Genomic DNA, 26517 nt, shown 5'->3' with positions numbered 1-26517 from the left:
ATCAGGACGGCACAGGGAAGAGCCGGGCTGGTCCTGGGGCCGGGCGGTGCCAGGAGGAGAGGAAAGGGCCCGAGGTGGGGCACGGGAAGCTCCAACATGTGGATTTTTGTTATTCATTTAAAACCCACAAGGGTGATCACACGGCGGAACGGGGCTCGTGGGTAGGAAACCTCATCCTGGGAGATGCCAAATCTATTGCCAAATCTATGCCAGTCTATTTCCCAGCACCTGCCTGGAGCAGGACAGTGGACACAGAGATGGGGCATTGCCCACAATTTTGAGATGCAGCACTCTATGTTCTTAAACACCCCAAATTATCCCTTCCCCACCTCACATAAGGGGAAGATCCTGCATCTGGCCAAATGCCACTTCCTTATGTGACCTGGACGCAAGATCTTGTGAACTCCAGGCCCTTCGGGGTGGTGCAGATGCTACTTGGGGGTGCCCACAAGCCACAGTTACACCAAGCAGGACTATTGACAGGGACCTGGAAACCATCCTGCAGAACCCCTGTCACCACCGGGCACATGCAAGGAGCTCAGTCCCAGCTCACAGCAGCCACTGGCAGGACCTGCCCGGCACAGCTGGACACTCATCTCCGCTGGCAGCGACCAACCCCAAAAGAGGCCCCGAGGCTTGCCTTTTGGAGACAACCCAAACATGACACCGTACTGCTGAAAACGGTAAGGCGGTTGTCTCAAAGCCACCTGCATATCTGCATCCACACTGTTGGTGGTCACTTGCCAGGGAAACGTTGATTTCAAAAGAGCCCCCAAAATACACGTTCTTTAGGAAAACAGATTTGCAGGGAGAGGGAACAGCAGGGCTTCAGCAACCACCGTCATATCGCCGGCCCCAGAGAGGCCTCAGCAAGACAGGCTACCCACACATGGGGTTTGGGTCCCGATAAGCTGTGGCACCGCTCATCCTTCACAGGGGTTTGGTACCTGCTCCTCCACACATTTCTCCCCCTTAACGTTACCCCAGTTACATGTGCTGAGCAGATTATCCCCAGAGAAAACCTGAGGGAACTCATTGTAACAATAGAAATAAGGCAGCACTTCCCACCGCCCATTCCCCCGTCTCTTGCAGAACAGCTGCCGTCCATGAAAACGTCCCGGCAGCAGAAGGTGCATCAGTCTGCGCTGGAACTGTGGCCACGAGCCACCCTCTGCTCTCCTGGAGCTGTGACAGCTGCAAGCAGAACCCCCCCCAATAATTCTGTGGAGGTGACAGTCCCAAGGCTCTGCAACATCCAGATCAGCAGCAACTCATCGTTGTGCTCTGCTCACCAGAACCCAGGGCAGGGCTTGGGCGCAGGAAGCTGTGAAGTTTCTCCAGCAGCCAGAGCAAAAGTAGAGACTGACCTTGTCCAAGCAGGAACTGTAGTCGCCTTTCAGCTTCCTCCACCCTGACGTCAGACAAAAGCCAAGATCTGCCGGCCCCACGCCAGGCCAGGCACAGCATTCCACACCCGCAGGCACCAAAGACAGAAACCTCCTGCTGCATCTCCAGCCCACTCACCAGTTCTCCAGAAACTCGAGCACCTGAATCATTAAGAGTTCCTCTCCCACAGCGACGCTGACTTGATTCTAATTGAAAACACGCCCAGCCTGACAGAGCACCAACACATCTGAGCAGGTGGTGCAAGATGCGGGTGTTTAATGCTGCGAAGATGGAGAACCGATGGAAGGGTCCTCAGCTCTCCAGCCGACATGTGCCCTTCAGCTCCCCAATCTCACGTGAGACTCACCCGCTCAGATTTCCATGCCCCCGGCACATGTGTCCCCCACAGGGACATGGGGAAAGCTTGATGTGGAGAGCACAGAGCCAGGCTCAGTCACCACACCCTTCTTCATGTAGTAATTTGATGCAGCGAAAGGAAAAACAAAGGAAGAGAGACCTTGAGAAGCATCAGCTCCCACCCAGCAAGCCAGAGATTCCTCCAACTCACAGCGCTTTTGTTGTTCCTATGTTTAATGGAAACGCACACAAAAAAATTCATTAAAAAATAGACAAGTCAAGTAACATTGGTGCCAAACACTGTCCGACAGGCTCGTCGCAAACGTAGCTAATATAGCTCATGCACACACCACCCACACCGCGCCCTGCGGCTCCGCCGTGCCCGCGCAGCCCCTCCTGGCGCACCAGGACCAACACCAGGCGCGCCAGGACCATCCTGCTGTTTGGTCAATGAGGGTCTTTGGCCCCTTTTATTTACCGTGGTCTTTCTAGCGCTTTGGCGAGTGTAAGGAGGCCAATGCCAGCCCGACTGCTTCACCAGCCAAGTGAATTTTGCCTCCACATGAGGGGAAAAAAACTATTATCTTAAATGAAACTCTGGAATGGTCTTCAGTCAACAACCCCAATAACGTGGAAGGAGAAATGCAGCTATTACATACCTGCTTGCCAAAGCTGCCCCAAGTTTTAGAAGAAAGATATCCCATTTTCTGAAGCTTTAGGATCTGAAATCCCTGGTAGCAAAAATTTATTGTCATGACTGAAGACAAGGAAAAATTTATAAACGTATTCTAACAACCCACCAATAAACCAGTAAATATTCCATTCCTGTGATTTATATGATCACCCAGGAGGAAAACATCCGGAATGGCTTTGCCGTGTGCCACTATGACAACGAGGAGTATGAGACCATGTGCACATCACCCATCCTCACTTCTTCCCAAGCCCCCGCAGGCCAGGGAAGGCTCTTTAGAAGGTCCACAGTGTATGCAGACATCCTCTGAGTGACTAGTGTCCAACGTTAAAAGGAGAAAAAATAAAGCAGCACACTCATTTCAAAGCCCAAAGACATCAACATTGTTAGATTCTCCTAAAAATAACTAGTTCCGACTCATTTTCTTCTGCCCCCAAAGACCACGTGCTTTGGCCGACGTTCAGCGCATGAGCAGGCTGTGCTTTGGTCCGTCCACCCTCTCCAGCTTCTCAAAGTGCTTTCTGGCATTGCGGATGTTGATCAGCGTAGCCGCAGAAGCTGGGACGGAAAAAGGGACAGGGGAGATAAAACAAAAGTTTAAAGGGATGCGAGTAGCCAAGCGCTCAGAAGTCAAGCGCTGCCTAAACACAACATCCCCGTCAGCACACTCATTTCAACCCCACTGCTCCCCGGCTGGGCAAGTGTAACGCTGGGAGGTCTGTGCTGTTTGCTGGTCCCAGTGCGACACTGAGGAAGAGGCGGAGTAAACTCCGAGCAAGGCGGGATACTCGCACAAGTCACCCCAGCTCCTCGAGCACGGTAATATCACAGCTGGTCGCTCGGTCACAAGGTTCACACAGGTTTTCCCTAATTCAGTAAACCATGCGAGGAGCACAAGGCTGGCCTGGACAGTGTCTCTTCAGCACTTCAGGTCCTAACAGGAGCAGTTCCAGTTGGAGCCGTGTAAACAGTTAAACAGTCACACGGTGCCTGTAAGGGCTGGCGCTGCAGCTTTTTTAAAATAAATAGATGCTCCTATAATTAGAGTCCTTGCCCACCAAGACAGTTCAGGCAGCAAGAGCAAAAACTCCAATATGATCCATCTCTGCTTTCTCTCCAAAAAAATACCGCTGAGGCTGCCAGATCAGAACAGCCCAAAATAGGTTATTAGACACGACCTACTAAATCAGGTCACATCTGCTACAGTGATTCCCCACCGCTGCTGCGATCCTCCGCTTGACAGCGACAGACAGCTCAGCTGTCGAAGGCACGTCGCTCGCCTTCCGCACGGTAAGTCACTTTTTAACCACCTTCCCTCACCCTCTGCTCAGAGTACAACTATCCATCCCTCTCCCCCTTTTAATTACAAGAGTTTTTATTGCTTTGCCTGGTATTTGGCGTTTTTCAAGAGAAACACAGTTGAAACTAGACTCATTTGGCTTTTTGTCCCTGCAAACAAAACCAGCTTATCATTCAACTTACGTATTGAAGGGTCTGACATAACCACCATCACATAGGTATTTGATGTAAAGATGTCAATGAAAGCAGCAAAGTTAGAGTTCCTGACCTCCATGCTCTGGAAAGAAGCTGCCAGCTTACTAAGAGAAGAGAAAAACCAAAAGTAAATGAACTATTATTGTAACACTGCTCAAACTGCTTTTGCACCCACATAACCCACGTAGCCAACATCCCATTTTTGAGTTCTTGGTAACAAAGAAGCATTGGAGTCCTCATTCTGCGAACACCACCAGGTGTGACTACAAGCTTTTTTTTTTTCCTTTCTCGTTTTGTTTATATGTTTTTATTCTTAAATAAAATATTCCTTAGCTTCTAGGCTAAATGAGAACACCACAAAATGATCTGCACGTTGAATGGTGAAGGCAAGTCGAGACTGACTGAGTCGCTGTGCCCAGGCGGTCAGCGTCACTTGTGCCAGGACAGAACAGCTCGGTCATTCCAAAGGGCAGCTGAACACTCTGCGGGCAACCGAGCCGAAATAGGTATAAAACTGAAATATCTGGAGGCAGCTCTGTAAACCACCACTTCACCACCCTATTCAGGCTCCCTGTCACCAGACCGTGGGACTTGGAAGCTGTTCAAAAGCCAAGCTGCTCCAAAGCAAACTTTGCACTTCTCCATTTGAAATACCAACAAATAGTGTCTGCAAGCCTCTTCCTCCCAAAGCAGCGTTGTGGCCGAGGGGCTGAAGCAGAACTCCCCACCCGACCCTCCGCAGCACTGACTGTCACCAGTTTATCAGTTCAGCCCTGGACTTCCCTACCTTGTCCAGGAGAACAACGTCTGCAAGAAAACGGTTGTTTCAACACAAACCTCATTCAACCATCAGCAAAGGAAGAAGTTAAAATGTAACAATTAACTCAGTTGTGTTTGAGCATGGTTTGAGCATTTAACCAGGGCACCGCAGCTTGCTGAGGAGTCACAGAACTAGTAATAACTTGAAGAACTTCTGTGCTTCTGGATGAAGCTGAAACACCTGCTGGAGGTTTCTTCCCCACCTAATGATTCAACCAGCTCACCTGCAACTTAGCTTGAATTGTTTAATAATGTTGCTGATTTTCTCAAATCTGTGGACATCCCGCTGTTCTTTGCATTGATAGTGAGAAATGACCTGGAAGGCAGAAAGAGTATAAGAGTTCATAATTTGTTTCAGGAAAGGTTTCTCAGGCTCAACAGCAATGATGGGAAACGGGTGGTGACCGAGACAGGGATTCCCTTCGCCTTTTGCCGATTTAATCTTGGAAACTATTTGCCACAATACTTGTGTTTCACGGCAAAACAAGACTCAGTAATACAGTCACCAAGAAACCTTTCACAAGTGCAGGTGCAAGTCTAAAAGATACACAAGACACACTATTGTCCAGTGAGGTCTGAATACTCCAGCTTAACAGTGATTCAAGTCTTGATTCAAAGAAAAAGGAAGTGCAAGGAGAGGAAAAAAACGCGAGAGCATCACCTCAGGTAGGGGAAAGACACTTGACAAACGCTGGAATAGCTTTTCTTTCCCAAGTCTATTGCGCTGAGGATTTTCAAGGACTGGGATTCAGACGATCAAACGTCTTCTGGAATCCTTGCAGCGTGACCCACAGCTGCCTCTCCCCAACCATTCACACACCTTTACTCTTCACCCAAATCAGTTAACTTACATCAGTTACTGCGTAAGGGGAATGGCACACAATCAAATAGCTGCATCATCCTTGTTCCCACAGCAAACCAAAAAGGAATATTCTGAAAACCTCACGCTGTGTGCCTTAAGCCCCTAAGAATCATGAAACCACTCGCTACAGGAAGCATTGGACACCCCTATACAGGGATGTTAAACTCTTATGTTTCTCCCTATGGAATCACATTGAACAGGCTTGTGAGAACAACGCTTTTGTTTTTCCTGGTTTGTTTTTTCTTCCTGGAGCACTTTCAAAAGATCACCATATACTTCCTGCTTTTTAAACCTGCCCAATTATTCATACAGGTACAGGTTTAGCCAGGTTCAAGGGTGACATTCACACTGAAGCCTTCCTTGCGTGCAAGTTCATTCCTTAACTTTTCAGATCGGTTTTTCTGTTACTGTGATTTGAATACAACTTCAGAGCAAGATTTCACTTCAGAAGAAGTTTAAATGTATGAAAAAAGTGAGAAGAAAGAGCCTTTTAAAAAGCCACCATCGCACCGAAAATACGTATAGATTTTTCGTAGCAAGGATTCCTCTTTTTCAGTAAGAAACGTACTTATAATGAAAGTTCTGTTACATACCAAGGTGGAGCTACTTATCTACAAAAGGTTACAAAGCAGAACTTGCCAGAAATGGCAGGTTTTTACTTCTGATAGTTTAAGAAGTGAGAAAAGTAATGACTCCTGTTCCACATCCCCTCTGTCACTTCAAAAATCAGACATCTGGCCACCAAGAAATGCACTCAAATTCAAAACCTTCAGGTCAGCAAGAGTTTTGGTGTGGAGTCTGAAGAGAACAATCCAGAAACCAAGAGCATGGACAGACAAGGAGCAACAGTGGTTTTACCCAACACATTCCACCTTGCAGAGACAACAGATTGGAAGCAGAGAACCGTGCAGCTGGGACCTTCAAAAACTATTGCGATCCAGCCAGTTGTCACCTTCTGTCCATACTCTGGGTTTGTAGAGCATCAGGAAAAAAAAGAGGAATAAATACCAGTGAAAATGCCAGGTCAGGAGGAACTGAAAAGACTCCTCAAGCTAAAGAAGGCTCTTGCCCTATGCAGAATGGAATTCTCAAAAAAATCCCACAGCCGACAACAGAATGGGGATATGAAACCTTCTCACAGCTTGGAAGAGAGAAATACCCATCAAGCACTCAGTGCACCTGCTGGAAGTGGAAATTTTGGGAAGGTGCCACGAGCCATGGAGTCTCAACAGCTACTTTCAATATCACAAGGCCTGGATCAACGTGTCCTGCCACCCGGCACTGGCACCGCTCTTTGGGCTACGGCCACAACAGCACTTTCCATCCGGGGAACTCCGTCCTAGGCCGGGCAGAGGAACACGAGGGGCAGAACTGCTGTATTCACCAGGAAAGTGGCTCTCTCAAACAGAAGCACTTCGTCTGCCTCGATGATCTGAGCAAAGTTCCTCAGGTTCATTTCCAGCTGCTGCACGTTGGGGATCAGCTGATAGACTATACTGGACCAAGCCTGTCGATAAAGAAGGACACAACACAAGCTGCATTAGCACTTCTCTGCCTCATTGTCTCATCATGCGAGGTGCTCAAAAACTGACTCTTTGCAGAGCTGGGTGGTGACAACCCAAGCAAGACCAAGAAGCTTCTCCCACCTCTGGTGCAGTAGAGACTACCAGTGCTACCCCAGACCTGAGTAAACTCTTCACTAAGTCAAGATCCTCTCCACATCAGTCACAAAGAAACTGTTTGATAAAACAGGCTTGAACCACCCTCATTTTAAACTGTCAGTGCTTCTATCTACTGCTGCCAGGTAAACCTGCTCAAGTTATCAGGTTTTTTTTTAATCTCGAGCAAGGTCAACATGCAGATGGACACTTAGCAACTCATCACTGATCCAAACAGCTCTAATTTAACTCAATGAGTCAGGACCAAGCCCAGAAAGGACTGGAGATGGTGTAATAAGCATCTGTCCTCTTTCAGACTCAGGTCCTCCAACCTCAGCTTCACTTCACTGCCTACCTACCAACACAGGTTTGTGCCTGTGCCCGACCACACGCTTCTCTGCAGGGCTCAGGGTGGATATTTGTGTCTCCTGTTTACCAAGTACCTGATATTTACCAAGCGCTCCTACCAGCCCACTTGCCAAATGCCAAGTTAAAAGCCCAACCCAATGGCACGAGCTCTGAGGAGCGTTGGCAGGGCTGTGTCCAGAACACGGCTGCCTCTGTATAAGCTGCTCAGAGTAACGAGTGTTAACTGCTGCACGTCAGGGACGCTTGCGGGACTGCTCGAGAAGGCTGATTTCTAGATGGAGCTCTGTGAAGAGTGGTGTCTGGTGTACCCACCGAATCAGCCTCAGCCAGAGTTGACACACGCTGAAGCAGGGGAATTTGTTACGGCTTTGGGTGGATTTGCCAGAATGGGCAAATGTGCCATGTGAAATCAAGACAAAGAGCCAAATGGTCCTCACCTTCAGCCAAGCAGCCCAGCCACAACACTACGGCTGCTTATTAGCACTAGCTGGCAATTATATCAGTCATTCGCTCTAGCCCAGGTAGCACTCGCCACTCCCACACCTGCACAACCTCTGACACTGCAGTCACAGCGAAAAACCCACCCACTCCTGAAAGCAAAGCAAATTCCCAGAAGGGAAAATTCTCCTGTTTTCACAGTGCTGCAGAGAAAGCCAGGCAACAATTCCATGCTGGATAAACATGACTAAAAGATGCAGAAAGTTGCCAGGCAAAGTGCTTACATATTATTTCTAAATATTTCTAAAGTAGCCGGGTGAAGTGTTTAAGCAGTATTAACATATTGACACCATGATTCCAACATGTGGAGGGGTTTTACTTTTTCTAATTAAAACCAGGATGCTCAGATGCTGTTTACAACCTCCACAACTAGTTGCTGCAGAACTACAAAGGGCATCACTAATAAACCAGTAGCAATTAACTACTCGCTTTCCTCATGCCCTTGTTTTCAAGTGGGAAGGGAGAAGCCAGATATGGAGAGGAAGCTGTACGAACCTTGTAGAGTGTTTCATCCCAGATGGAAGTTCTAAAACAAACACATTCCAAGGGACGGGAAAGGCGCTTCAAGTCTTCCTCACGCTCTTTAAAAATCTGAGAAATAAAAGAGCAAAAGATCAGCAGTCGAGTGTAAATATTTCTGCCTTTGGTGTGGTTGTGGTCATGCATTTACAATGCATTTCAAACACATCTCGAGTACCTACAGCAAAAAAAGGGGAGCAGTGGGAACAGCAGAGACCAGGCAGCCTTGTGCCAGGTTCCCACAGAACTGCTAAAAAACAACAGGACATCCAGCAACATGCCTCTGCGGGGAAAACACCATCACCACCTTCACCTCAGCTCGCTGTTCTTAGAGACATGCCAGAACATCAACCCAGACCCCTGAAATCCTGCACAGGACAACACTTACATTGGGGTCCTGAGACACCAAAGGCTTCAGTAAGGTTTACAGAGCGATTTTGCACAGTATTTACAGGTTTTTCTGAGTAGCAGAAACCAGATCTTGATGGGTGTGCAATGATACACATTGAAAACATGACTGAAGTGAGGTCTCTCCTCTGTCTACCCTCACTTCACAGCCTCGCTAGAATCTGCACAACTATAAAAAACCAGGATTTGTCCGCTAGCCCCTAAACAAACAGGATCTGAGACTCATCCTTCAGTCTGGCGCTAATGCAGACAGAAGTGAGGAAAAGCTCCTCAAATCAAGCCTATGAAGAAGCTTCTTCGAGCTACTTCTGCCCTGGGCTGGAGGGCAGGACTAAAGCTGGAAGAGGAGGATCACCACGAGTGATCTGAAGCCAACCTGCCATGCTGAACAAATCTGCGCAGGGAGGTCAGGGTGTGGTTTCAGCCACAGGAGCTCGCGTGGCCTCCTCCCCAGCTGCCCAGGCACATACTCACCAGGAACCAGAAGAAAATTTAATAAGACTTCTTACTGGAGACAAAAACCAACAGCCTAAAGGGGCCTCCAAACCTGCTGCAAGCCTGGGAGCGGCCAAGCAGCCGTGGATGTACTTGTCTAACCCACAAAGCTCATTGTTCTTTTGGTATCGGGAGCTGGTTGCTTTTCAGTCCAAGCTGAAAAAGGCTGGTAGGAACTCAACATCTTCCCATCTCCCTGCAACCTTTTACAAGCTCCGAGAAGAAGAGAAAAATACCAAAAGTCTCTGAAAGGTTGATCGCCAGCCGCTTGGAGCAGAGGAAGGTGTGAGAGGTGATGTCTGGGCAGGCAGGCCAAACTGCCAGAGCAAATCAACCGACAGAAACCACCCTCTAGTTAACTGGGTAAGTTTCAACTTCTTAATTTTCTTTATGCTTTAGAATAGCAAGCAATGGCTTAAGAGAAACCAACTGTCGCTGTCACCATCCTTAAAGCCATGCAAATGGTGAGCAGCAAGTTTAAGGTTGCTGCTTGCTTTCAGTTCTACCTCCTTTCTGGAGCCAAGGGCTGGGGAAAACACTAGAGTCAGTGCTATAAAAGGCTTAGAGTAGTTGTCACTAAAAATCGTGAGCTCTGTTCTCCACTAGATTATATGCAAGACATAGTGAGATGACAATGTAGAAGAGGCACAAAAGGTTTAGAGGGCTTTGACAATTTTTAACATCTGAGAAGCTCTTCTAGGAACAGCACTGATGGGGCTGTATTTGAAGTATGAAATCACAATGCATGAGCGCAGTCAAAAGATGCTCAATGTGGAAGCATCTCTATAGCAACTATCAGCTTCTCACCAAATCCCGCTGATCCTCCTGCACCAAGTCCATCTTGTGCACTAAACAAAAGATCTTGGCATCGGGAGAGTTCTGAAGAATCGCCTCCAAGCATGACTGGTAGTAGTGCATGTCCTTCTCCAGTTCACGGCTCTCTACATCAAAGACGTAGATGAGGACTTCAACATTGCGGAAGATGTTGTCCCGCTGGCTGGTGAAGTAGTTCTCCATGAAGGTGTCCTGTCTGAGAAGGAGCAGAGCAACAAAGCAAGAAGATTCCCATGAGGGCAACCAGGTCTCTCTCAGCATTGTCAGGAAAGGCGCTACATGCGAAATATCTCCTGCTAGAAAGGCAAAGTTTGCAGTTTGAGCCAGAGACCCCATCACAGGAGTCTAGACAAGAGCCCCACAGGTGGATTAACTCCCCGTGACATACGGCTCCCTGGGCATTTCCAACCCAGCAGAGCTGGATGCTCCTGAAGAGCATGTGCTCACCTGTCTCCCAGGAAGCTGAAGCTTTCCTTGTGTCAGAGCTGGCTGCTCAGGGTCCCGTGCAAACAGGGCTGTGTTAATTCTGGACCCACACTGCCTTTTAGAGAGTCGCACGTAAAAAGACACAGCAGCAGAAGCTAATATATAACCAAAACTTCAGTAGCTTTTGCTGAATACGGCCCAGACAATGCACAAGGACGTGAGAGCTGATGAAACGTGGCAAAGCCGCACAGCTCTGCCCAGGCTCTGTCCGTGGGAGAGCGCTCTTCAAAAAGCTGCTTCCAGGAGCCACAGGATCACTGCCTACCCTCGGCATCACTTCTCAGCACGCAGCTGTTGGGATCAAACAGCGTCGCCTCCCACCACCTCAGGAGAAAGGCCAGCTGAAGGGCTCAGGCTTTTTGCCAGCAGAAGAAAGCAGGTAGCAAAGGAAGGGAGAACCCACATACCACGTCTTTTATGTGGGGATAACTCCAGAGACAGCGTAATCGTGCCGACCTCTTCCACCCACAAGCCTAAGCTGTGGCATCCATTCTTTCCACAGTCGTCTCACCAGTTTTACAGCGCGCTCGTGAAGCTTGTTCTAGTCCCTTCGCACACGAGCGGTACACTCGTCCCTCCGGGGCAGGAGGAACTCCCGTTTTGTTGCATCCCAGCCTTATTCCCCAGAGCTAACCCCCAACAGTTTTAAAAGGAAAAGAACAAGCAGTACCTACCCTCCGCAGTCCCAGAGGTTTAACACCAGGTTTCCTAGAAATCTAACATGGGAGTGCTCCACGTCAACTGGAAAGAGACAACAGGACTTTACCCACAGTACCACACCCCACATCAGAGCTGCACCACGGGGCAGCCAAAAACGTCATTCTTCACAACACAGCCCACAGTCCGTAAAATCCCATTAAACAATGTTGTTGGACATAATCTGTAGCTGAAGGTAAAAGACAGTTCCCAGGGTAACTGAAGCCTCCCTGCTCTCTACCCAGGACACTATTCTCCTGAAATGCACAGCAGGTAGTTCCCCTTTAACAACATGTTCTCTGATCTGTGTGATATGTTAAGAATGACATTAGTTCCAGCATACTCTGCAAGGCCTTAAGCAGGCCTGAAAACAATAAATCAGTAACACAAAGAACGTAATCTTTATGAACAGGCCAAATTTATGGCGAAAGGGAAATGTACACCTATCCATGACATTAAGTCCTCACAGGTGCTTTCCGGGAAGTGCAGTTAGATCCTGACAACTCGCACCCCTGTTTCAGAGGAATCGCTTATTGCTTTTTCAGATCAGTGGCTTCGGAGAGAAAAAAATAAGGCAGAAGACAACAATTAAGCCTAGTGCATCATCCTGCCAAAACCATGGGTGCATGGCAAGATCCCTGCGCCTCCAGCTGCGCTAGTGATCATCTGGCAAAGGACAGGAAAGCTTCACCAAGAAGGACCAGAGGAGGCTCTGGACACTCCTCCAATAATGGGTGTAGCTGCAGCAAAGGCTTCCTAATCAAAAAATAATGAGTTAAGGATTAAAGTTCAATGATAAAGCAGCAAAACTGAGCCCAGCGCTGCCTCCCCACTCACTCCAGCTTCCCGCCTGCCCTCAGCTGAACTCGCAGTGAGTTCCCTGTGTGGTGTGGCAGCTGGGAGGAGCAGCAGACACTCCCCTGCTCCAGAGGAGAGGCAGGGATTGCTGGAGGGAACAGCCTTGCCCCTTTAATGAAGGGGTTTGGGCCCTGAGAACCTGCAGTTCAAACAAGAGGAGTCTTACTTGTGGCACCCAGGCGCCGTGTGTCCCTGGCGATGTAGTTTGCAAAGATAATGGACCTCATGCTGGTCTTCCCAGACCCGCTTTTACCCATCAGTAGCACCTGGGAAGAAAAAAAATATAAATAAAAATTAGCTACCACAGAAAACTGAGTCCTTCACAGCTCCCCCATGGCTAACATGTTACTGCCATACCCACCAAAGCACAGGAACAACGTATTTCAGACACAAATACTTCAGAAGAGATGGGTGGGAAAGGAGTCCCCCAGCTGGGAAAGCAGGAGACAGACATCTCCTTGCTATCCACAGTCACTGACTTGTGGTGGGACTGAAAACCTTTCCCTCTTGTTCGCATTCTGGAACGATGAAACTCAGGATTCCCTGCCCGCACTGCTGTTCCTTTGCCCAGCACCCAGAAGGACGCGCAGGCCCCCAGCCCCTGTTCCCAGTGCCCGTTGACAGAGGACTCGTCACCAGCGCCCCAGGAAGCGCAGGAGCTGCTCCCGAAGCGGCCGCAGCCTCTCCCGTCCCTGTGCCCTCGCACCTGCTTGTTTTCCAAACACACAGGCACCACAGGTGGACACTTGATGTTTCTGATGACAGCTAAGGCCTTTGCCAAGGCAAAACAGCTTTATCTCAAGCCTTTAAGACCAGGCTGGAAACAATCCCTTGCCCACTCACAACTGGTATTCTTTACCCATTATTTCTCTCCTAATCACAATATTTTCCTTTTTGTAACATGATTCATTTTCTCTTCCCCAACAGAAGTGAAATACAAGTTACATTTCAAGTTTCGCATGTCAGAAGAACAGCAAAAGTCAAAAGCAGACGGGACAGCCCAGTTCAAGCGCACCAGGCTATTGTGTAGAGAGACACTTGACTCCAGAGTCCTGTTTCTAGATCATCGGAGAGGCAGCACCTTTTGGTAGCCAAAAACTAGGGGATGATTGTGGGAGGTGAAGAGGGAAGAGTCTTGTCACACAAGGCAAGACTCAACATTGTGATCTAAAAATAAAAGCTGAAAAACCCCCGACAGCGACAGCCAACACAGACCTGCTCACAAAAACAGCTGCTAAACAAGTTCAGTTACAAAGTCAAATTCAGCCTTTGGCATCGGCCCTGAAAATCTATCACCCAGGGTAGGTTTAATGAGGGTGTAAGCGGCCCGAGTCTGCCTGCCCAGCACACAGCGGGGCCAAACGCCAGCCGGGAAGGCACTTGCTCCACTCCCAACCTGGCTCTGCGACCGCACAGCAACAGCTGCCGGAACCTCAGCGCAAAGCAGAAGATGCAGAATCGCAGCGTCCTGTTTGCACAAGTTATCCTTCTGAGAGCGACTGCCACATCCAACGGGCTGACACCCTTTCCAAAAAGAAGCTGCCCACGTGCCTCGATTTGGTAAGAAGGATTTTTCCTCGGAAAGGCAGCTGGTCAGGTCGCATCTACCAGCCTTTCTCCCCGAGCTACGCACAGAGAAGAGAGAACATCAACATCTCTTATTTCGTACCATCTGCAGAAAAGCCGCATGCAGAAACTCAATACGGCCCCAAGGCACAGCCCAAGTCAGCCTACAGGCCAGCCCAATTCCCAGGTTTTAGACTGCAGAGGCCTTTCAAAGGGGTCAGATGTAGGACGAGGCAGGAAACCCAATCCCAGCACACCGCAGAAACGCAGCCGTGTATTCTCTACACAGCCGCTTTAACGGCTTTGAATATGCTTACTGCCAGAATAAACCCTCAGGTTCTCAGTAAAGTGCTACTGCTTCCCCATGTGCTGTTTCACGCTCCCAGGGGCCCTCAGTGCATTGCAGGCTGTGTAACGCGCCAGGAGGGTCTCCCCACAGGCCGATGAAGCAGGCGGGAGCGCACACGGCAGCCAGGGCAGGGCTCTGCGGCGCACAGCGGGCACGCTCCCGCAGCGGTTATCGCCGATGGCCCCGCAGCCAGCCCGCCAGCGGATAAACTCCAACTCGGTTTTGATTTCTAGCACTTCAAGCCAAGGATGCATCTGCTGACTCCATCTCAAGAGGCAGCCAACAGCCAAAGAACACACCGAGGTACGGATGCAAACACAGAACAGCATTAGCAAATGCACATGGGGAAGGAAAACCCAACTGCAAAGGATTCGCCCTTCAGTTCTTACCTTTTTCTTCATGGCTGTGCTTGGCATCACCCACCTACAGAGAGAAGATCATCTTCTTACATCGCTCCACATTCCCCAGTCACAGGCTTCACTCCAGCATCCACATCCCCCCAGCACCGCGCGAAAGGGGAAGCGCTCCCGCGCTGACAGAATTCCCCGGCCTCCGCCTCCCCGGGAACTTCACAACTTCTGCTCCGCACAGCGTGGGGACGCTTGAGCAAGAGCCTCCAACCCCCCACAACGAACAACGCTCCCGTGACTACACGGCCCAACCAGGCCCAAGCGCGATGAGCGCGGCCAGCCCCGGGAGACACCCGGCACCGGGCGGCCCGGGCTCCCCGCAGCCCCGCGGTGCGCCAGCGCCCGCACCGGGCGACCCGCTCCCCGCCCGGCACCGGCCCCGCCACCCCCGGGCCGCCGCCTCCGCCCGCCCAGACAGTCCCCGCCGCCCCCAGCCCCACCGGGCCCGCAGCGGCTTCGCCCCGCGGCTCAGCCCCCGCCAGGCCCCGCCGCCGCCCGCTACCTCCAGCCGCGACTGGCGCCTCCCGGGCCGGCTCGGCAGTGCCCACGGGCGGCTGCGGGGGTGCCTGCCGGCCTGCCCTCCGGAGGCGGCGGAGCTCAGCGGGGCAGAGCAGCTCCCGCTCCGGGGTAGGCCTCAAAGCCGCGGCCTCGCGTGGGCCCGCCGGCCGCCAGGGTCTCGCCCGCTCCCGCCGCGGCGCCCGGGACCCCCGCCCCGCCCCCCCCAGCGGCGCTCACGAGACCCAACGCTCAGCGGCCGCTGGTCACGTGAGCGCTCACCCCGCCCTCTCCAGCGCGCCCGGGTCCCCTCCCATCACGTGACGTGGCGCCGCCAACGGCGAAGCGGGTGGGCCGAGGGAGAAGAAGGCAGGGCGGGACGGCAGTGAAGCGCCAGACGCCATCTTAGGTATGGGCAGCCCCTTTCTGGCAGGAGGGGCTTTATGGAGGCGGGAGCGAGGCGGGCGGGGCGCAGGACGGGCCCCGCCGGAGCCTCAGAGCGCGCTGAGCGGCACGAGGGTGCGCAGACAGCCCTATAGGGCGCGCGGGGGAGTTGCTTCTCAGCGCCTCCCATATGGTCTAGCGGTTAGGATTCCTGGTTTTCACCCAGGCGGCCCGGGTTCGACTCCCGGTATGGGAAGCTCCCTTCATTTTCTACCTGGGAGAAGCGCCTTTCACCCCTACGTTTTTCCGCAGGGTCCAGACTGTTGGGTCATATTTTTATACCTTTGTGGCCCAATTTTTCCACCCCGAGTCTCCTGAAGCTGTAGGAAGCGCTCTGCCACTGCATACCCCATCTCCCGGCCCCGTTTGAAATGTTGGAGTCAATGAGACAGCAGAACACCTCACTGAATAGCCTGGGGTTAATTCATTGTTCTCTAGTGCAGGCAGAAAATTGCTGCTGGTGTCCCACAGGGCGCTTTAAACCCCCCCGACTATTGTCCAAGACAAATACTATCATACTGCAACTCTAGCAGCAAAAATCTGCAGAAGATGTACATACATAAAAGTACGTACATACATGCATTATATACATAAATAAATGCGTAGGGCTAGTCATTTATGAAGGCAAACCATGTAGCAAAGCCAGGTTCGTCCAACAAGTTTTTCAGTAACGTGTATATACTCTTGACAGAATGCACACAGGGTGCGCATGGCAGACCTGCCCACGGGTTTCACCACCAAACCAGCCCCAGCTCACCCAGGGCAACCGCTGGGCTGTGTGCAGAGGATGGGGCCCTCCCGGGACCCCCTGAAGCTGTAGCACCACGAAGGGCCTGCCACCAGCTGTCTGGGGTGATGGAGAACTTGGCGTCTGCGGGTCTTTGGGCAGCCCCCGAGCTGCTGCTGCCACACAGCTGGAGCATTGGTACCTCACGGGTCTCCCCTCAGAGCCCCATCAGCTCACAGAGCCTGGAGGAGACTGAGGGGTGACTCATTCATGGGGATCAATATGGAAAGGGGGAGTGTCAGGAGGATGGAGCCAGGCTCTTCTGGGTGACAACCAGTGACAGGACAAGGGGCAATGGGTACAAACTGGAACACAGGAGGTTCCACTTAAATTTGAGGAGAAACTTGTTCCCGGTGAGGGTGGCAGAGCCTGGCCCAGGCTGCCCAGGGAGGTTGTGGAGTCTCCTTCTGTGCAGACATTCCAACCCGCCTGGACACCTTCCTGTGTAACCTCATCTGGGTGTTCCTGCTCCATGGGGGGATTGCACTGGATGAGCTTTCCAGGGCCCTTTCAACCCCTGACACTCTGGGATTCTGTGATTCTGTATTTCCCCTGCCCAGACCCTCAGCACCTCACATATCCCTCCCTCACAGCCTTGGCACCTCAAGTATCACCCTCAGACCCTCATCACCTCACGTATCACCCCGCTCAGAGCCTCAGCACCTCACTTGAAGCGCCTCCCCCCTTCCCGAGCCTTGGCACCCTGCACATTTCAACTGTATGGAGCTCCCAGCCTGCCTGGGAGGTGATAAACAGGGCGGCTTGTGCGGGGTCTTCTCCCCGGGGTCTCGCCCGGCTCCTCTCAGCTGGGCCGGGTTTCTTCCTAGTGCGGTTCAGGTCATGCCCCATGGGATGAATTGGGCAGTGGGTGCTGGGGGGTCCCATCGCAGCTGGCTGGAGCCCCCCGGTGGGCTGGTTTCGGTGCCTCCTCTGAGGGCTGTGGAGAACGGTGCGTGCAGGGAATGCCTTGATTGTGTAAGTCCCTGCTGCTCTTTTTGATACTACTTAAATAGTTGAGAATTTATAGGGTTAGAGATACATGATGGAGTTCTTTGTGTTCAATAACCAGCAGTAAGCAACACCAAAAACAGCAGCTAAATGCCTTAACTATGAAGGACTGAAGACTTTAGGTACTACCAAGTAAATTTGGTCATGTTATGACCCACTACATGCTGCACCTCTGCCTATGGATGCGCAACACTGACAGTCAGTATTGCTAAGAAATACAGAACCAAGGAATTAACAGCATCACTATGCAGCCTGTATTACTAATAACAATCAGTCTTAGTTATATAAGAACAAATGCAAATGTGGTAGTTCTGTAGGCTCAGGATGGAAAACGAAAATCGATTCTGCGTCAATTTTGATGTAAGTCAGTGCAGGTGGAGTGGCCTGATCACAGTAAGTGTGAACCCCTCTGTGCCCCATAAAGGCTGACAGGGAGCCCGACTGTTAACAACCCACACAACAGTCCCACAGTCCTAGTCAATATTTGAGTTTCCTCATCAAACTTGCAATATCTGCAACGCATTTGTCTCAATCCCACAAGCTATTCAAATAGCAACACACGCCATGCTGATGCGGTGTAAGAACTGAATTAAAATCAGCGGGTTGGGAGCTTCCATCAGAAGTGAGACAACAGAACTGCTGTCCCAGGCTTAATCACTAATGCGGTAATGGGATCTGCTCTCAAGTCCAAAATGTTGATTGCGTTTTGAAGTGGTTTAAAAGGAGCTCTACAATCAGAGCTGTCAGGTTTTCAGATGAAGCAGGGAGCCAGCTCTAGGAATGGTGGAGATGGGCGAGTTAATCAGGCTGGGCTTCGGGTACCACAAGCTGAGCACAACTTGGCGCTCTGCATCTGATGGTACCGCAGTGCATGTGGGGCAGAGTGTGGGTCGTGCAACAGGAGAGGGTCACAGTGCATTGCCAGGCTGAAAGGGTTTAGAAGGGGGGAAACCAGCTTGGCCAGAGCTTCAGCACTGCCGGAGTCATCCTCTCACAGGGGGGTGAAGATAGCAGGAATCTACCTCAGGTAGCTCGGGACAGCACCCGTGACAAGTGTCTCATGTCGTGTCTGTACATCAAACAGGGTACACAGAACTAAAAACTGACCAGAGGAGACAGCGGGCAGAGCAGCCTGCAGCTCTGAGAGGGAAGAACACCTGCAGCAGCTCCAAAGATTCATCTCGTAACCAGAAGACTGGTTAACCAAGAGAAGAGGAGCAGTCTGGTGCAGTCTCCAGTCTTGGACGTTTTCAGCGGCAGGATTCTTGCTGCTAGATTAAATAATTGTACGTTTAAAAGCCCACATTAGACAATTCTGTATTGTTAAATCAAGTGGGCTTTTTAAAAAGAATTGATAAGTTCCCTAGCTTATTCCTCATTAGGAGAAGCTTTTAGGTCAAGGTTTGATGTCCTCTAAAATAAACACACAAAAACCAGGAAACATCAAACATCAAAAATAGAATCTGTGATGTTTGCCAAGAATTGACTCTTCCGTCTTCAAAATTTATGCAGGAATGGATCTGTGTATATTTGTGAGCATCAGAAGGGGGAGGCCTGAAACAGGTTGTTTTTCTCTGTAGTTACAGAAAGGTTAATTTTCTCCAAACAGGCACATCCATGTGAGTCCCCCCAGCAGTGTGACACGGCAGCTCTCCCGCTCCTGTCCCGCCAGGAACGAGCAGGAGGAACAACCGAATCCCAGATGTCAAAACAGTAAAGGTAACATCTCAAAGGGGGAATGTATGATGTATCTTAAGAGGAAGGAAAGTATTTCAGTCTACCAGGACAACCAGTGTCAGAAATACTGAGCGTACAATCTCTCTGTAGTCTCTGGGGAAGGTCAGTGCTCATCCCCTTCCCAACACATCTGCAAAGCTTTGCCTGTTTACTGCTCTCACGCCAGCCCTAGCAGTACGTTCACAGAGCTGTTCTCTACCGACTCAGGCAGGTGTTTCCTTTTCTGCTTTTTGTAAATAAAGGAGCACGCAACAGCTACAGGCTTTTATCTACACTGCTTGCAGAGGCATTACTTCAACAGGTTCCTGCACAAAGTGCAGGTATTTGCTCAGCTACTTGTGGAAACAGATACTTAAGATCATTGTTCTAGAGAACTGGAGAAAAGAATATGCAGCTACAAAGAAGGCAAGTGTGCAAAGTCAGGGCTCGCTGATTGTCTGCAGGGGCAGGCTAAGGGCGCCTGTACGGTTTTAAAAGCTTCAGCAGACAGAGCAGATGTTGCAGCTGGTTTCAGCTGCATGAGCTCTGTAAGGAAGATGAACACATACATTATTGGGAAGAAAAGCACACTGCTTCTAAATCAGTGAACGGAGCAGCCAGGGTGGTTGAGGCAGAGAAGAATCTCTTTTCAATTAAGGAGTGTCTCCACCTACAGGCAACACATGCAAAATAAGTTTAACCAGTAACAAGTTTCTTGAAGGAAAATGTTTTCCAAAGAGGGTAAATGGCAACTGAAAAGACCAGTTTCGAAGTGAGATGACACCCAACTACCCTGTGCTTATTGTGGAATTGTTGAGGTTGGCAAGGGACCTTGGGCCTGCGTGGTCCAACCACCCTGCCCCAGCGAGGCCACCTCAAGCAGGTTGTCCAGGGCTGTGGCCAGTTGCGCTTTGAGTATCTCCAAGGATGATCCACAACCTTTCTGGTGAGACCACACCTGGAATATTGTGTCCAGTTGTGGCCCCTCAGTTCCAGCAGGACAGGGAACTGCTGGAGAGAGTCCAGCGCAGCCACCAAGATGCTGAAGGGAGTGGAGCATCTCCCGTGTGAGGAAAGGCTGAGGGAGCTGGGGCTCTGGAGCTGGACAAGAGGACACTGAGGGGGGACTCATTCATGGGGATCAATATGGAAAGGGGGAGTGTCAGGAGGATGGAGCCAGGCTCTTCTGGTGACAACCAGTGACAGGACAAGGGGCAATGGGTGCAAACTGGAACACAGGAGATTCCATTTACATATGAGAAGAAACTTGTTCCCGGTGAGGGTGTCAGAGCCTGGCCCAGGCTGCCCAGGGAGGTTGTGGAGTCTCCTTCTGTGCAGACATTCCAACCCGCCTGGACACCTTCCTGTGTAACCTCATCTGGGTGTTCCTGCTCCATGGGGGGATTGCACTGGATGAGCTTTCCAGGGCCCTTCCAACCCCTGACATTCTGGGATTCTGTGATCCTGCTGCACTGCTTGATCACGCTCACTATGTTTTGGGGCTTTTTTAAGTAGCAATCCCCAAATTTCAATTTGTGTCCACTGCTTTTCCTAGGTGTCACTCTGAAGAGTCTGGAGCCATCTTTAGTCTGAACAGCAGGTATTTATAACACAGAGATTCCTCCCTGAGCTCTCTCTTTCCCAAACTGAACAGCCTAACGTCTCCGTGTGTCCCACACTGGGGAGCCTGGGCCTGGACACAGCACTCCAGGGATCTCACCGGTGCCAGTCACCTCGCTGGATGTTTTGGTGCCACCTCACGCAGCCTTTGCTTCAAGGACACATTCCTGGCCCATGGCTGGTGGCTACCGGGACCCCCAGGTCCTCTGCAAAACCGCTTTGCAGCTGCTCAGCCACAGCAGGTACTGGTGTGTGGGGTTATTTTAATTCACACACCCAAATGATACACAATATACAATAGGCTGGTAGACTGCTGGAAGATTCCCCTCCCTTCGACAAGCAAGCTGAATTCCTTAGTTTAATTTAAAAAGCATGAATTGTACAGTCAAAATAGTTCAACATTTTCACTCCAGCAAAACGACCCTTAACTGTTTAATGGCGTTGGAATGGAAGTGATTGTCCCAGATGATTTTAGGCTCTTAAGCTTTAAGCTTTGTTTTTTCCCCTCATTACTTAACGCTTTTAAGAGCCAACACAGAGAATTTAACTGCAAGAGAAATATCCAGCCAGCCCTCCCTTCTCCCCCCACCCCAGCCTGAAGGACATCAATAAATCCTGTTTAAAAGAAGGGGAGAACAGTGCGCTGTGTGTAGCGCCGCATCTTTACAAACACCCCCGCTGTACGTTAACAGGAAAACTCTCCAAAGTGGGTGAGGTGGGCTGAAGAGGCGACTTCTTTGTGTCAGCGCTGCCTCCCCTTGCTGCAGCGGCAGGAGACAAGGCAACATTTCGCTGAACTACAGCATTACCAGAAGCGTTTCCAAGACACTGAGAGAGCAATTTAAGCAGAGGATGGCAGGATGCAACTAGGAAAAATACCCAGCAGAAAGGGATGAACTGACATGTCATGCCCACGGGGCGGCTCAGGGGCATGTTGATGTTGAAGCCCGTTTCCACAGTGTGAACTCTTGTGTTCCTGGTGAATATATCATCACTTGCAGAACACAGCGTGCCGCAGTAATGGTTTTCTCCAAGGGGTGAGCCTGGAATAAGAGAGCAAGAAAAAAAAACAACACATGGAATATAAATACAAACAGAAGCCATTTGGAATTCAGCCATTCTTCTTGATTTACTGCCCGTGAAGTGCACAGAATCAGAACTCTGCACATTTATTTCCCCAGAAGCCTGAGGCTAGGCTGCAATGCACATCAACAGAGAGCCCCACACAACTGCCTTGGCCTGTGAATTACCAGCGTTCAAGCAGCGGCCGCGGTGCTGGCACGTCTGCCCAGAGCCAACGCTAAAGCATCGGGGCAGCCCAAGGGGGCAGCTGGTTTGTGAGCTGAGATCCAGCGCTCCCGCTAGCAGCCCGGTGCAGAAACCAGCAGCTGTACACTGGCGTCCCCACAACACAGGAGCTGGGCAACGATTAAATACCATGTTCTGCACGTGGGAAGAGACACCCGAATGCGCATCTCCAACCAAAGGCTCGGGGTGTAGCGGAGATCTCACGTGCTCGTCAGGTTGGCTGTGGACAGGCTGTTCCAGCTCCTTCATTCGACAGGTGACAGACACCCTATGAGAAAGTGAATAAAGCAAAACTACGAAACTTGAGATAAACAGATTTGAGTCTCACAGAGTTTCAGTGGCCTCTCCCCCATTCCTTTTTGAAGCCCGTGTCTCTAAATACTTTTAGTTCTTTGACCACACACAGTCTTGAGGGGCTGATGACAGTGCTTGTTAAATTGGAATGAAATTAAAACACTGAAGTTCAACAATCTCGAAGGGATTCACCACACAAACATTACGATAAACCAAAAAGGAGAAGCAAAATACTTCGGGAAGGTCCTGAAGTCTTTCGATAGCGTGTGAACCTGGCTCATCTGCACCTGGACTCTGTCCCTCCGCCTGAGTGTGAAGCGGCACTCAGCTAATTCCTGAAATCCACCTCCTTTAGGGTCAGTTTACATCTGGGTTTGGGGCTGGTCACCCGTCAGTCTGGAGGGCACAGCAAATGCCCCGCCAAACTGCTTAGTTCTGTATTTTCTAAGAATATCTGGATGTCATAAAACTGCTTAAAATTCAAGCTGACAGAAGAGGCTCTTTCTTAAGAACTCCTGTGTCACTTTTTGTGTCAAACAGCTTTGTAGTCTCTGTGTAATCCACTTCTCAGCCTTGTTATGTGTCATCTGTTATCACCTAAAATGATCATGCAGTATGTGGAAGGGAAAAAAGAGAAAAATCAATGAACGCTTATTTGCACAAGTGTCTTCTAAGATGCATCCTCCAGCTTCATGCTGAGATTTCCCCTTCTATTATTAACTTTATTTTGCAAGCCAGACACTGTCTCTGCTTTTCAAATTGTGCAGTCAGTCTACATGCTAAGGCTTTGCTCTTCTCCCATTCTCAGCTATAATCACATTTCTGTTTTCTGCAATGTTCCTTTCTTATCTTCCACTTTGAAGACAACGATTACAAAATCCCTTCTAAAACCTGTCAGGATTACAGGGAGCAAGCAGCCAAACTGTTAATGAGCTCCGAACGCAAACTGGGATGCTGAGCGTCTGCTTTAGCTCACAGACATGCATTTATCTCTAAATTGATACAACATTCACAGTCCAACTCATGGGCAGGAACAGGAGCTGTTCCTTCTCTCACAACATAACTGTCCTGGGAAATCTGATGGGTCTAACAATGTGCCAGGCAGCAGGGAAAAAGCAGCACGAGCACAAACAGCAGTGATTTAAGGAAGCTCATCTGATGCGAAACCCCACGGATAAACCACAACTTGAAGCGTCTCTTTGAATTCAGCCAGCTAAGCCACAGAAGCTTCTCCAGTGAGGGACTATTCCAGGATTATCACAGTCCAGTAGGTCAGACCACCCCCAGCTTTTGCACACGGAAGGTGATTTTGGCCAGATTTTGGCCAGGGTTCCACCACGGCCATTCCAGTCACTGCCCTTCTGCTGCCACCTCTGAGCTCTGAAACACAAAGGGAATCACGGTGCAAAACACGCGAGCAGCCACCTCTCCCACATCCCTCGACTAGATCTGCTCCGCTAAAGGCACAACCGGCATCAGCACAACTTGAGCCTCTTTTCTGTGCTTTCCCTCCGCTGAGATTTTTAACCCAGAAGTGGTGACACTTGCACTTAAAGGCCAAGAAAGTGACAGTGTAATTCCCCCTCAGACAGCGCCGTAGCTAAACTGGTGAAGACAAACTTACTTCAGATTATTTTAGCGCTTCTTTCAACAATCTCACCTCAGGAGGTCAAACCTCTCAAAGCATTTACACCTTCCAAAAGACAAGCTGAACATAGTATTTTTATTCTTTCATAGGAATTCATACAGCAGAGCCTTTTGGTTCATGGTTCTGCAGGAACACTCCTCTAAAGATCAATCCATCACTGTGACTGGGGGAACTCATTGCTCCCCACTTCCACTTGCTGTTGCTTATGGTTTTACTTTGCTGTTGGAATTGTTTTATTCCCAGCCGGCCAGGCCGGGCGAGCTCTGGCCTTTAAAACCTCTTCAGTGCTGTGAGTAAGAGACCTAATAAAATGCAACACCTGAACTCGCTGTGCTCACCAGACACCTCCCGCGTTACATCCCGAGCCCACCAGCGCATCCACTATCCCCGCTCTGCCAAAAAATCCACAGGGAAGGAGAAGAAAGTAGGTTCAACATTGGACAAAACAAGGTAAAGATGCACCTGAAATCAGAAATCATGTTACTCTGTCCTAAATATCTTGAAACCACTGGAGGGGTAGGAAATGTGGGCTGAAGAAACATGGCAGTGTCAAGCTCGGGGAAAATAAAGACAGGGACAACTCTGTTGTGACTGTGGTACCAGTGGGATTCAACTCTAAAATGTGCGAGAACAACCATAGAAATACCTGTAGTTTTTCTAGCACTCAAATCTTTACCAGAGTAATTACATCAAAACTCTACAACTCTGACCAACTAAACACCACATTTTGTCTCTGTGCCAACTTCTTTCACGAGATGTAACCCCCTTCCTATCCCCAGCCTCTAAAAACTCCACTTACCACAAATTCTGTTTCGTGTTTTGGCAGCAGCTGTGACCACATGGACCTTTTCTTCAGTTGTTCCAAAACCTGATGCAAAAATTCTGGCTACAAACAGTGACAGCAGAACAAATAGAAAGTAAAATTACTTTTAAAAGAATAAGAATCTTACTTGTTTACCACATAATGGCTCACAAATGTACTGTACATTGTTTTAAATACATATATATTTCTACATGAAATATGACCAAGGGAAAGCATTATAAGAATTATGAGAAGAACTAACGAAATTACAGATGTGAAAGCATACACAGATTTTCCCCTGAGCCCACTGTCAGCTTTGCTCTCGTTAGAAGCGAGACAACACTTTTCTTAGTTTGAAGCTGAGCTTTCAAAGTAATTAATTTGTAGGAACAACACGAAATTTCATTAGGATTTCCCCAGAGTCATTGCAGAAAGTTTACAAAGCACCCGAGGGTGTTTGTGTCTCTTCCAAAGGGTTGTGGCTGCATGATGAGATACTTAGTTTGACTTTAATCACCGCTCTAGTCCACGATTTGTTGCGATTAGAGGTTGTAAAATTCTACAAAATTGTGGTCAGAGTGGGAAGAATGAGAATAAATATACAGAATATTTCTGCAAAAAGAACATGTAAAATACACTGAGGGGAAGTGACTGCAACTGTTTAAACTCACCATGTTGATACCAGAGAACAGGCTGCTGCTACCTGGACAAAATAAAATGTAAGAAGCTGTAGATGGAGCCTGAGGTGACATCAGTGACATGTAGGCCCCTCCCTGCGGCCACGGACAGGGACAATCCACAGTGACACGAGGACATGCACCTGTGGGGATGAATTGGATGCGAAACTTGAATGTGTGAGGAGAAAATCCATCCTCCTGCTTGTCCCTGTGCCTGGGATGGGTGAGTGCAGCCGCAGGTCTGGACCAGGGCACCCGATCCAGCCTCAGCACTGACAGACGCTCACCCAGCCTGTTCTTAGCAGTGTGTTTGTCTTGTAGAAAATGGTCAGCGACTATCCGAGCTTTGGAAAAAACTGATTTCTAAGCAGAAACCTCATCTTCACCTAAACATGAAGCAACCCCAGGTTCCAGTATAAGTGGGGGAATGACCTGTTGGAGAGCAGCATAGCGGAAAGGGACCTGGGGGTCCTGGGGACAGCAGGGTGACCATGAGCCAGCACTGGGCCCTTGTGGCCAGGAAGGCCAATGGTACCTGGGGTGGGTTAGAAGGGGGTGGTCAGTAGGTCAGAGAGGTTCTCCTGCCCCTCTGCTCTGCCCTGGGGAGACCACACCTGGAATATTGTGTCCAGTTGTGGCCCCTCAGTTCCAGCAGGACAGGGAACTGCTGGAGAGAGTCCAGCGCAGCCACCAAGATGCTGAAGGGAGTGGAGCATCTCCCGTGTGAGGAAAGGCTGAGGGAGCTGGGGCTCTGGAGCTGGACAAGAGGAGACTGAGGGGGGACTCATTCCTGGGGATCAATATGGAAAGGGGGAGTGTCAGGAGGATGGATCCAGGCTCTTCTGGTGACAACCAGTGACAGGACAAGGGGCAATGGGTACAAACTGGAACACAGGAGGTTCCACTTAAATATGAGAAGAAACTTGTTCCCGGTGAGGGTGGCAGAGCCTGGCCCAGGCTGCC

At 49.9% G+C, this 26517-nt stretch overlaps 1 protein-coding gene, 1 long non-coding RNA gene and 1 other non-coding gene across 8 annotated transcripts in view; 1 reads left to right on the top strand and 2 right to left on the bottom strand.

The window, feature by feature from the left end:
* Window positions 1-1959: 1959 nt before the first annotated feature.
* LOC102083655 (ras-related GTP-binding protein A) lies at window positions 1960-15673 on the bottom strand. 2 transcript variants are annotated; one of them, XM_005498059.3, is made up of 10 exons: window positions 15533-15673; window positions 14735-14768; window positions 12597-12696; window positions 11551-11617; window positions 10364-10586; window positions 8630-8725; window positions 6994-7116; window positions 4972-5063; window positions 3917-4032; window positions 1960-2992 (listed from the first exon to the last, which is right to left on the bottom strand). In XM_005498059.3, the coding sequence occupies exons 1-10, from the start codon at window positions 15652-15654 to the stop codon at window positions 2895-2897; spliced, it is 1071 nt and encodes a 356-aa protein (XP_005498116.2). In that variant the 5' UTR covers window positions 15655-15673; the 3' UTR covers window positions 1960-2894. The 2 variants fall into 2 exon arrangements, with proteins under 2 accessions (XP_005498116.2, XP_064884113.1); XM_065028041.1 differs by lacking the exon at window positions 15533-15673 and adding an exon at window positions 15258-15510.
* A 145-nt stretch (window positions 15674-15818) lies between these two features.
* Window positions 15819-15890, top strand: TRNAE-UUC (transfer RNA glutamic acid (anticodon UUC)). Its single transcript has one exon. It is a non-coding gene; the product is annotated as a tRNA-Glu (tRNA).
* Window positions 15891-21170: 5280 nt separating this feature from the next.
* Window positions 21171-26517, bottom strand: part of LOC102083831 (uncharacterized) — a 28650-nt gene continuing 23303 nt past the window's right edge. For all 5 annotated transcript variants that reach the window (XR_010465772.1, XR_010465768.1, XR_010465771.1 and 2 more), the window contains 4 exons: window positions 25549-25697; window positions 24875-24961; window positions 22263-22401; window positions 21171-21868 (listed from right to left, as the gene is read on the bottom strand). This is a non-coding gene — a long non-coding RNA (uncharacterized LOC102083831). The remainder of the gene's footprint in view (window positions 21869-22262; window positions 22402-24874; window positions 24962-25548; window positions 25698-26517) is intronic.

This window comes from Columba livia, chromosome 12 (assembly GCF_036013475.1).
Source record: "Columba livia isolate bColLiv1 breed racing homer chromosome 12, bColLiv1.pat.W.v2, whole genome shotgun sequence".
In the NCBI taxonomy this organism is placed as follows: domain Eukaryota; kingdom Metazoa; phylum Chordata; class Aves; order Columbiformes; family Columbidae; genus Columba; species Columba livia.
Note: the sequence above shows the minus strand (reverse complement) of the source record. Positions and strands in the feature narration are given on the sequence as shown.

Excerpts from the sequence above, each read along its gene's own strand:
- LOC102083655 (XM_005498059.3), bottom strand. The coding sequence starts at position 15,654 with ATGGCGTCTGGCGCTTCACTGCCGTCCCGCCCTGCCTTCTTCTCCCTC. Across the intron at positions 12,697-14,734 it reads GCACAGCCATGAAGAAAAAG|GTGCTACTGATGGGTAAAAG; the intron begins GTAAGAACTGAA and ends TTTTCTTCCCAG. Across the intron at positions 5,064-6,993 it reads TTGAGAGAGCCACTTTCCTG|GTCATTTCTCACTATCAATG; the intron begins GTGAATACAGCA and ends TCTGCCTTCCAG.